The 12,500-nt window shown below is 38.0% G+C and overlaps 1 protein-coding gene across 2 annotated transcripts in view; it reads left to right on the plus strand.

Moving 5' to 3' along the window:
* dync2h1 (dynein cytoplasmic 2 heavy chain 1) overlaps window positions 1–12,500 on the plus strand; it is a 209,961-nt gene that overhangs the window by 171,933 nt on the left and 25,528 nt on the right. For both annotated transcript variants that reach the window (XM_081371030.1, XM_081371031.1), the window contains 5 exons: window positions 1,800–1,865; window positions 2,049–2,099; window positions 2,183–2,260; window positions 4,154–4,285; window positions 4,365–4,437. In XM_081371030.1, coding sequence (XP_081227156.1) covers window positions 1,800–1,865; window positions 2,049–2,099; window positions 2,183–2,260; window positions 4,154–4,285; window positions 4,365–4,437 — 400 coding nt within the window. The remainder of the gene's footprint in view (window positions 1–1,799; window positions 1,866–2,048; window positions 2,100–2,182; window positions 2,261–4,153; window positions 4,286–4,364; window positions 4,438–12,500) is intronic.

Here is a 12,500-nt window from a genome sequence, read left to right on the forward strand (position 1 = left end):
ACCCCCAACACCAATCAGAGCCCTCTTATGTTCCCATAGCGATGACCACGCCCACCTAAATCCCCCAGCACCAATCAGAGCCCTCCTTATGTTCCCATAGCGATGACCACGCCCACCTAAAACCGCCAGCACCTATCAGAGCCCTCCTTATGTTCCCATAGCGATGACCACGCCCATCTAAAACCCCCAGCACCAATCAGAGCCCTCCTTATGTTCCAATAGCGATGACCACGCCCACCTAAAACCCCCAACACCAATCAGAGCCCTCTTATGTTCCCATAGCGATGACCACGCCCACCTTAAAACCCCAGCACCAATCAGAGCCCTCCTTATGTTCCAATAGCGATGACCACGCCCACCTAAAACCCCCAACACCAATCAGAGCCCTCCTTATGTTCCCATAGCGATGACTACGCCCACCTAAAAACCCCAGCACCAATCAGAGCCCTCCTTATTTTCCAATAGCGATGACCACGCCCACCTAAAACCCCCAACACCAATCAGAGCCCTCTTATGTTCCCATAGCGATGACCACGCCCACCTAAAAACCCCAGCACCAATCAGAGCCCTCCTTATGTTCCAATAGCGATGACCACGCCCACCTAAAACCCCCAACACCAATCAGAGCCCTCCTTATGTTCCCATAGCGATGACCACGCCCACCTAAAAACCCCAGCACCAATCAGAGCCCTCCTTATGTTCCAATAGCGATGACCACGCCCACCTAAAACCCCCAACACCAATCAGAGCCCTCTTATGTTCCCATAGCGATGACCACGCCCACTTAAAACCCCCAACACCAATCAGAGCCCTCTTATGTTCCCATAGCGATGACCACGCCCACCTAAAAACCCCAGCACCAATCAGAGCCCTCTTATGTTCCCATAGCGATGACCACGCCCACCTAAAACCCCCAACACCAATCAGAGCCCTCTTATGTTCCCATAGCGATGACCACGCCCACCTAAAAACCCCAACAAAAAACCGACGACAGTTTTTCATAATGAGTGAATGGTTATTTTATTTAAATAAGAAAAAAAAAAAGATTTTATTTTATTTTATTTATTTTCTTACATGACAACTGGCTGCCACCCAATAAATTAGTCAAATGACTTGTTTTATATTGTCAATATTTTTACATATTTAATTTTTAAATACATTTTATTTAATTAAAAAAATATATATTTGACTTTATTTTCTGACATAACAACTGGCCCCAACAAATAAATAAAAATTTAAACTGAACTAAACTAAAGCTGAAATAAAAATAAATGGAACCGAAATATATATATATATATATATATAGTTTTTTTTATATAAAGTTTTTTGCTAGCCTTATTCCAGTATCATATTTTGCCACATCCAGTCCTGCTTTGATATTTGTATATGAAATCATTTTATTTGAAACAGAGAGTGAAAATAAAGTTGTCGTTGATGCAGCACAACACAGCGAGGAGTGTTTGTCCGCGCGCTGAATGTGTTCAGCATGTCGACAGCTTCATTGATTCCAGCGACAGTGATCTAGTTTTGGTGTGCGTCGGTCTAGCCTGATTGAGTTGTTGTTTTACGTGGGAAGGAGACCAATTTCTCCTGCACAGAACCTGCGTTTCTTCAGTGGGAGAGCGTGAACGGGCCTCCAGCACTGGCAGTGTGTCACAATCATTCATTTCAGCATTCATTCGTTTATGCGTTTGGCAGACGCTTTTATCCAGAGCGATTTAACATTGTATTTCAGGGATAGATGTTATCAGTTCATGCATTCACTGGGAATCTGAATGTTCTGTGTGTCCGTTTTACAGGCGGATCAGTTGATGTTTGCACTGCACTTCGTGAAGGGAATGAACCCAGACCTGTTCCAGGAGAACGTAAGTGTGTGTGTGTGTGTGTCTCATAATGAATCCTGAAGGAATGATAACGTCTCTGTTTTGGCTCGTCTACAGCAGCGACTCTGACAAGACAAATATGTTGTCATTAGCCCTTCCAGTAAAGCACAATAAAACTGAATGACTCGTGTGTGTTTGTGGCGCTCTGATGACTGTGTCTCGCAGGAATGGGACGTGTTCACTGGCCTGATCGTCGCAGACATGGTTCGGAAGACGGTATGAATCGTTTTTACGTTTTTCTTGATGAAATGACACTCATCTCCTCTGTTCAGTCATATAAATTCTCTCTCTTTCTTCAGGACTCCCAGAAGTCTCTGCGGGAGCAGTTTCCGTCTTGGATTGATCAGGAGAGGCTGATGGCTGTGGCTCTGCTCAAGGTAATTTGGGTCCTATGATATCCATGAAACGGAAACACGGAAAACAGTCATAAAAAATTAATTTACAGTATAACGCAGGATGTCATTGAATTTGGCAAATGACTTCATGTGCAGAGCCGCTCTTCAACAACATTTCACAAGTTCATTTCAGAAAAATAATATTAAATTCAGAAGCTCAAAGGTCTTCAGGACAACCATCAAAATTCTAAATGGTCAAAAAAAAGTCAAAATAAAAATGATGACAGAAATATATTGCTATTATACAGTCAAAATAATATTAATATTAAAGTTTTTACAACTTTATTTTTAAGGAATATCACACAATTGTTCTGCTCTGTTTTAATTTTAACAGTAAACCTCTATTGTGCAGCACTTTGTTTGTCAAAATAGTTCATTTGAATTTTATTACATTTTAAAAGGTTTTAATGCCCTACATTTACCACCATTTTCGATAATAAACTTGTATTAAATCATGAATCCAGAAATATAAAAACAGACAGAATTAAATTAAAACAACACAGAATAAAAAAAAAAAAAAACATTTCATTATGCCCTAAAAATGTATTTTTTTGTATATATATATATATATATATATATATATATATATATATATATATATATATATATTTTTTAAAGATTTAGTTTTAGCGTTTTTGTGTTTTATTAGGATAGAACAGTAGCTAGACAGGAAGTGAGGTGGAAGAGAGGGGGGGGGGGGACGGGATCGGGAATGGTCCACAAGCCAGGACTCGAACTTGGGTCTCCTGAAGCACAACGGCGCTACATGTCGACGCACTTGCCTACGAGGCTATCGGCGCCGACTTTTTTGTATATTTTTAATAAAATGTTAAATTGTATAAATTTCTTGATTTCAATTAATTAGACATACTTTTTGATTACTAAAATTTTATTTAACCATAAAAAAAATAATAATAATAATAATGGAATCCAGAAAAATTCAAATGAAAATAAAGCAGAATTTGTGAAAAAATGTCACTGAGCCAGATGTTTGACTACTGTCTTTCTCTAGTAATTACTCTAGTATGTTAGTATGTTACCTTTTATTAAAAAATAAAAATATTCTTTCCTTTTCCTTTAACCCTCATTTGTCTTGCTTAAGGCCTGTTCACACCGGGAAATTCGCCGACGTTTAACGCCTCGTGACTAAACAAAGGGCGCCAATGTGAGTGTGCACACCGACGCGAAAAACTCCACGCGTAAAAGCGTAATTTTTTAAATAACGCCTCTGGTTCGTTTTTTTGGTTTGACGCGCCGCGTCAAAAACTATCCGACCAATGAGATTGGTGCTTTTGCTCACGTGTCTGGAGCTTCTGAAGTTACAGTAAAACACAACTTGGGGGTGCTCAAACACAAAACGGTCTTGCCGAGCACACATACGTAACGGCGAAGAAGATATATGCCGAGTAGCGTCTAAACACTTCCGGGAAGAAATAAGGCGAGGAAGATGCAAGGCAAGATGAATGTAGAGCTGCTGGTCTCGTTGGTGTCGGAACATAAAGAACTATATGACAAACGCGACAGCGACTACAAAAATCTTGATAAAAGAGAACTGTTATGGAGTGGTATTAAGCGCCATCTAATAGGAATGAATTTGCATGTTCACTCGGCTCATCATCAGCGAAAATCGCTTGGGTGTGAACACAAAAAACGCGTTGAAAAACACTGGCGAATAACGCGCGCCGATATTCGTCCCGGTGTGTACGGGCCTTTATGCTACTGTAAGCAATGCCTGAAGTTTGTATTTTGAGCACTTCTTGCGTTGTTTTTGCCTCTTCACGATGACTCGCTTGCTTCAGTCCTCATTTGTAAGTCGCTTTGGACAAAGGCGTCTGCTAAATGACTAAATGTCGGTTTCTCTCCGTGTCTCTCCAGAGCACCTTTCCAATGTTGTATCAGTCTCTCTGTCTGGACGACGCAGACCTGTGGCTCACATTCTCACGCAGTTCTTGCTGCGAACAGGAAGTCCCACCTCCCATTGCCAAGAAGATCTCCCTCTTTCAGCAGGTCAGCTGTCAATCAAGACTATGCACCAATCAGAGTGCTCAGATTAAGCTTACTCTTTATTCCTCTGTTTCTTTCTCAGGTGTTGGTGGTCCAGGCGTTACGGCCAGATCGCTTACAGAGTGCGATGGCAGCATTTGCCTCTCAAGCTTTGGGTAAGTGCAGAGAGAGACTCCACACACACACACACACACACACACACGTTTGTTTAGCTATACTTGTGAGGACCTCCATAGACGTAATGATTTTAATACTCTACAAACTGTATATTCTAACCCGACCCCTAAACCTACCTATCACACACACACACACACACACACACACACACACACTAACCCGACCCCTAAACCTACCCATCACACACACACTAACCCGACTCCTAAACCTACCCATCACACACACACACACACACACACACACACACACACACTAGACCGACCCCTAAACCTACCCATCACACACACACACACACACACTAACCCGACCCCTAAACCTACCCATCACACACACACACACACACACACACACACACACACACACACACTAACCCGACCCCTAAACCTACCCATCACACACACACTAACCCGTCCCCTAAACCTACCCATCTCACACACACACACACACACACACACACACACACACACACACACACACACACACACACACACACACTAACCCGACCCCTAAACCTACCCATCACGCACACACACACACACACACACACTCACACACACACCCTAAACCTACCCATCACGCACACAGTAACCCGACCCCTAAACCTACCCATCACACACACACACACACACACACACACACACACACACTAACCCGACCCCTAAACCTACCCATCACACAAAACTTTCTGCATTTCTACATTTTCAAAAATCGCATTTTATTATGTTTATTAATCAATTTTCCTTGTGAGGACCAGCAAAAAGTCTTCACAAAGTAGGGAATCTCAAGTTTTATTATCCTTGTGGGGACACGTCCACACACACACACACACACACACACACTGATCAGAATCAGGCATGTATAATCTATCTGATGGCTAACTCTCACTCTTTGTCATCAGTTTGTGTCTCTGGAGTTTAATTATGACGCATAGACCGAACTCAACCTTCAGATATATTATAAATACATCTCACGCACAGCTTCTGTGTGTGTGTGTGTGTGTGTGGTCGATACAGGGCTATTGATTTAGGTTTAGTCATCAGCTTATTATAACTTTCAAATTAGCCAAGCGTGAAACCACACACACAATTACTGCTGATTGATGCGCTCTAGGGCCACTTCCAATGAGACACAATTAAAACCTGAGTAAACACTACATTCATCTCTTTTACCTGCAACACACACACACACACACACACACACACACACACACACACACACACACACACACACACACACAACATAATACTGAAAAACCTGAGCACACAAACATGCACAATTTGCCTTATAATACCGTCAGCATGGATGGATGGATGGATGGATGGATGGATGGATGGATGGATGGATAGATGGATAGATGGATGGATGGATGGACAGACTGATAAATTGACGGCTAGATAGATAGAGTGATAGAATGAAAGAACGGTAGATAGAGAGACATATAAATGGATGGACGGATGGATAGATAGATATATAGTTTCTCAGAGACTGAAATGTTTCATCCGTATGAAGTTTCTTTTTCTCCCTCTTCAACTTCTCTAGATTTATTCTGGTTAATTAGTTCTTTTATTGGCGTCGGTGTGTGTTTTATTAGCTTGTCTAATGATTCCAGTGAATTACAGCAGTTCCAGTGATGAGCACTGGTGTAACTGTGGCGTGACGCACTCATAAAGCGGAGGTGCAGAAGAGTCAGTGTGAGGCTCTGCCAGCAGAGGGAGCTGTTCAGCTCTGGGTTTGAGGAGTCTGCGGTTATTTTACAAATATCGATTCATGCTTGGACTTGATCTCTGATGTCCTTAAACAGCAGTTTGCCTCACTTATATGAGAAATTTATGAGTTAACTACCAATTGAACTCTTGACAGAAATGTGTTTTTAACATCCTCTGCTTCTCTCTTTTAATTCATCAGCTGTGAGATAAAAAACTGATCTTTTATTCGTAGGCTTGTGCGCTAACATCAAAGCTGTCTGTGTAATGTTTGTAAAGATGTATTCATCTAATAACGCTACAGTTTTAGTTTAGATGCTGTGAACAGGCAGCAGACGTCCATCAGGAGAGCACAACTGATGGATTTGCCAATTTGTTCATTTCAATGTTGAATTGAATCCATCCTGAGCCAAAGCCCTGACTCACTCCATTACCTCCATGTGCCGATTGTGTTTCTCCAGTCTTCAAGGTTACGGATAGATATAGATAAAAAAAATTGGTTACACTTTATTTTACTGTGTCATTGTTACATATGTTACATAGTAATAACAGTAAATTATGCATAATTACATGCAACTAACCCTCATCCTACCCTAACCCTATAGTAAGTACATGTAGGTAATTAATATTACTCAGTACCTAAATATATAATTACACTGTAACAATGACACCTTAAAATAAAGTGTAACCAAAAATTATTAGTGCTGTGCAACGATTAATTGCATCCAAAATAATAGTTTGTGTTTAAATGATATATGTGTGTGTACTGTGAATGATTATTTTGTATATATGAATACACACACATGCATGTATATATTTAAGAAATATTTGCATGTATTTACTGTACATATATTTATGTATAATTTATATTATATATAAATATTTTATATATAAATAAAAAAAAATTCTTAAATATAAACATGCAGGTGTGTGTATTTATATATTCAAAATATATTATAATATTATAAAATACACATATATTGTAAAATAATACAAAAAATGATGTGCATTTTTATTTTTTTCCTTGCTTCTGGTAGAAATTGTGGAGATTAGTTTTCAGTGGCGGGTCGATGTTACTGTAGCGAGGTTAGATGTTGTGGGGAGGAGGAGGCGGGAACCGGCGAACATTCAAAGACTTTAATAAACGTAAAATAAACAAATACAAAATTAAAGTAACCTGGACCTCAAAACCAGTCACATGTCGCACGGGTTTATCTGTGGCAATAGCCAACAATACACTGTATGGGTCAAAATTATCGATTTTTCTTTTATGCCAAAAATCATTAGGATATTAAGTAAAGATCATGTTCCATGAAGATATTTAGTAAATTTCCTTCGGTAAATATATAAAACATGTATTTGTGTGAGTGAATGCTGCACAATCGCCAACATAAATGAACAACTTTAAAGGAGATTTTCTCAATGTTTCGATTTTTTTGCAGATTTACAATAGTTGTATCTCGACCAAATACTGTCCTATCATAACAAACCACACATCAATGGAAAGCTCATTTATTCAGCTTTATGATGATGTATAAATCTCAAATTCAGAAAATTGACCCATGTGACTGATTTTGTGGTCCAGGGTCACATATAACAAAACACAACATAAGTCCAGGCCTGGTCCTCTCTCATCCTTCACTGTCGTCGCTCCTCCTTTATGCTTCCGCTCCTCCGTGAGAGACTCGAGACCGGTGCGTTGCGCAGGTGTCGCTCATTATGAATCACGCCACCGGCCTCGTGCCGCTCTCCCACGGCCCTCGGCCTCGTCACCGTCACCTAAACCCACAGACAGCTGGCACTAAACCCTCTCTTCTGGGTTCAAGCTGGGCGATGATGTGTAACCTTAGAGTCCTGGAAACAGCTCACAAATCATCAGTGTGAACAGCAGCCTTCTCATTTCCCAGCACTCTCTCTGTCTCCATCCCTCACACACACACACACACACACACACACACGGGTCTCGTTACTGATAATACAGCAGTTTTGCCTTCACCGGCGGTTCCACAGCCACATTCAGTGAAATTAATTGCCTAATTAGCAAATAAAATGGCTTGCTTGCTTGCCAGCGACTGTGGTTTAGTATGCAAGACATTTAGTCCAAGGGCGAACCATCGGTTAGTCTGTGATTAGCGTTTCCACTGTACTCTGTAATTCATTTTTCCAAACATTATTGATTTCAGTGGAGGAAGAGAGACTACAGGGAGACTGGGATATATTTTAGTCTGCCTGCGGTCTCGGTTTGATCGTAGTAATGCCAGACGAAACCTCGTAGCCTCGACTGCTAATGCAATGCAATGCTCGTTCGATGCGGCTCTTTGAATGAGCTCCTGAAACTCACCCTGTTTCTAAACACAAGTTGCAAGTTGAGGCTTGACATTCACGTGTTTTCTCATCAGCCACTGTGACTAGTGGTTTTCCAAAGTTACCAGCCACTCAGCATTTCCACTGGCCACCATTTTGACATCGATACCATGGGGAAAACTGCAAAATAGATATTTTTAATATTATCTCATAATTTGGCAGCAGGAATATTAGGCTGCTGTCACTTTAAGAGCTGACGCACGGATCCGTTATACTGTTACATGTGCGTTTTCTTTCTCAAATGTTTACATTCACTGTTGTAAAAACATAACTGACTGTGTTTACGCGAAGACCGGCGTGATGATATTTTTTATATTTTGTGTGTATTTGAGTGTTTAAGTGCAATAAGCAGCGAAAAATAACTGCATAATATACTGTAAATAATAATAATGCACTTTGGGTGTGACCACAAAATCTGTAGGAATGAGTCAAAATTATGCTCAATATGCGCAATTTCTCTCCTAATTTCAATCCCTGTAACACCAATAATATGAATCCGGAGTAAATCTGTCGGAGAAATGAGAACAGTCGGTATCGTCTTTCCTGCCGAAGAGTTTCAGATATTCCAGTATCGATATGTGTCAAAAAATCTATATTTTAGTTTAGTTTGCACTTTGTTTATTATTTCAGATGCCTTTTAAAAAAAATGTATATGATATCTGAAATTCAATCCACTAAAGTGGCCAGAGGAGTGACTGTGTCACACATCACTGATGAAATACACCCGCGTTTGGCATTTGCCGGGTGTTGATGTCAAGCCCTGAACACTTTTACTCAGCAAGGACGCATTAATTTGATCAAAAGTGGCAGTAAAGACATTTATAATGTTCAAAAGATTCTATTTCAAATAAATGCTGTTCTTTTGAACTTTCTATTTATCAAAGGATCCTGAAAAATAAAACTTATCACAGTTTCCACAGAAATATGAAGCAGCACAACTGTTTTCAACACTGGTAATAATCATAAATGTTTCTTGAGCATCAAATCATCATATTATACTGATTTCTGAAGGATCATGTGACACTGAAGACTGGAGTAAGAGTATCACAGGAATAAATTAAATTTTACAAATTATTCACATAGAAAACTATGGAAGCTTGTTTCCGCCACTGAATAAAACATTTTAAAAGATAATTGCGACTTTTTATCTCACAATTGCGAGTTTACATCTCGCAATTCTGACTTTATTTCTCAGAATTGCGAGATATAAAGTCAGAATTGCGTGAAATAAAGTCAGAATTCTGAGATATAAAGTCAGAATTGCGAGATATAAAGTCGCAATTGCGTCTTATAAAGTCAGAATTCTGACTTTTTTTCTCGCAATTGCGACTTTATATCACGCAATTCTGACTTTATATCTCAGAATTCTGACTTTATATCTCAGAATTCTGACTTTATATCACGCAAATCTGACTTTATAACACATAATTGCGAGTTTATATCTCATCTTTTCTCAGAATTGTGAGATACAAAGTCCAATTCTAAGGGAAAAAAAAAGACGGACTTTTTTTATTTTTTTTACCTTAGAATAGTTTATATCTCACAATTCTGACTTTATAACACGCAATTGCGACTTTATATCATGCAATTCTGACTTTATATCTCCCAATTGCGTGATATAAAGTCAGAATTCTGAGATATAAAGTCAGAATTCTGAGATATAAAGTCAGAATTGCGTGATATAAAGTCGCAATTGCGAGAAAAAAAGTCCGAATTCTGACTTTATAACACACAATTGTGACTTTATATCTCGCAATTCTGACTTTAAAACACGCAATTGCGACTTTATATCTCGCAATTCTGACTTTATAACACACAATTGCGACTTTATTTCACGCAATTCTGACTTTATATCTCGCAATTCTGAGAAATAAAGTCAGAATTGCGAGATGTAAACTCGCAATTGTGAGATAAAAAGTCGCAATTATCTTTTAAAATGTTTTATTCAGTGGCGGAAACAAGCTTCCATAGAAAACACTTCTTTTAAATTGTACTAATATTTCACAATATTTATGTTTTTACTGTATTGTTGATCATATAAATGCAGCCTTGGTGAGCAGAAGAGACTTCTTTCAAAAATATAAAAAGAAATCCAAACAGTGCACTGTTCCTTTAAGAAGAGTTTCTTATAGTTCTGCTTGGTTGGATCTCAGTATTTGATGGAGACTAAAGGTTGTGTGTGTGTGTGTGTGTGTGTGTGTGTGTGTGTGTGTGTGTGTGTGTGTGTGTGTGTGTGTGTGTGTGTGTGTGTGTGTGTGTGTGTGTGTGTGTGTGTGTGTGTGTGTGTGTGATGGAGGCAATCAGATCTCCTGATGACCACCGTCTCGCTTCCGTGGATATGATCAGAACTGTAGATTTTCCTGTAAACAACACACAGTTTTCTCCTGAAAGCGCCTGCAGAAGGCTCGACATGTCCAGGTCTCAGACGACACACACACACACACACAGTCTGTCTCCCCCTAGGCTCACACACACACACCTCTCACAGGACATTCTTCGGTGCTGAAAACACCTTACGGTGTTAATTACCCTTCACGCAGGGGTCCTTCTGTTCCTCTCTCGTCTGTTTTCGTGTGTGTGGCTGCTCCTATCTGTCTTTTCCGTCTCTTTTTCCTGGTAAATGAGTTATAATTGTGCAGAACACTTTGTCTGAAGACGACGCATCCCTCTAGATCGAAGGGGTTCGCTTGCAGGGTTACGCTGATGCTATAATTATTACAGCGCTAAAATAAATAATAACATTCCGCATGAATAGTGAAACGGTCCGCTCCACTGCCATTATCTCTAATGCCACGTCATGAGGAATTAAAGCAGAACTCAGTAAATCTTTAAGTAGGTCCTGACGAGCAGAAGACCGTCTCCCCCGCCTCTGCCATGAGGAATCACTGTGAGCCTCGGCCTCCGCTGACTCCGCACAGACACGCCGCTGAGAACACGCTAGGCTCGCTTACATTAGGACATTTATTTTGGTTTATTATGAGCATTTATTATTTCTAGTTATAACATTTAACCTTTCAATTTGTATACATTTGTCTTACTAGATTTTTTATTATTTGTAGAAATTAAAATGTTCCTTTTTCTTTATTATGAACCTTATTATAACATTTAACATGCCAAGTTGTATAAATTCATTTTTTTTTTATATTATTCTTTTTTTTATCCCTTTTGTAACATTTTAACATTTAAAGTTGTATAAATTACCCATTTATTTTATTTTATTTTATTTTATTTTAATTTAAAAAAAAAATGTATCCGTTGTAACATTTTAACATTTAAAGTTATATAAATTACCCATTTATTTTATTTTATTTTATTTAAAAAAAAAATTTATCCCTGTTGTAACATTTTAACATTTAAAGTTGTATAAATTACCCATTTATTTTATTTTATTTTATTTTAATTTTTTTTTTTTTTTATCCCTGTTGTAACATTTTAACATTTAAGTTTGTATAAATTACCCATTTATTTTATTTTATTTTTTTTAATTTAAAATTTTTTTTATCCCTGTTGTAACATTTTAACATTTAAAGTTATATAAATTACCCATTTATTTTATTTTATTTTATTTTTATTTTATTTTATTTTATTTTTATCCCTGTTGTATCATTTTAACATTTAAAGTTGTATAAATTACCCATTTATTTTATTTTATATTATTTTATTTTATTTTAATTTTGTTTTTTATCCCTGTTGTAACATTTTAACATTTAAAGTTGTATAAATTACCCATTTCTTTTCTTTTATTTTATTTAAATTTTATATTTTTTATCCCTGTTGTAACATTTCAAGTTGTATAAATTACAATTTTTTTTATTTAATTTTTTAACCTTTTGCAACTTTTAACATTTTAGGTTGTATAAATTAACATTTTATTTTATTATGTTTTTAACCCTTTTGTAATATTTAACATTTCAGGTTGTATACATTTATTTTATTGTATTGTATTTATATTGTGTTGTAGTTCATTTTTAACC

Source organism: Scardinius erythrophthalmus (assembly GCF_964197995.2).
Source record: "Scardinius erythrophthalmus genome assembly, chromosome: 7".
Classification (NCBI taxonomy): domain Eukaryota; kingdom Metazoa; phylum Chordata; class Actinopteri; order Cypriniformes; family Leuciscidae; genus Scardinius; species Scardinius erythrophthalmus.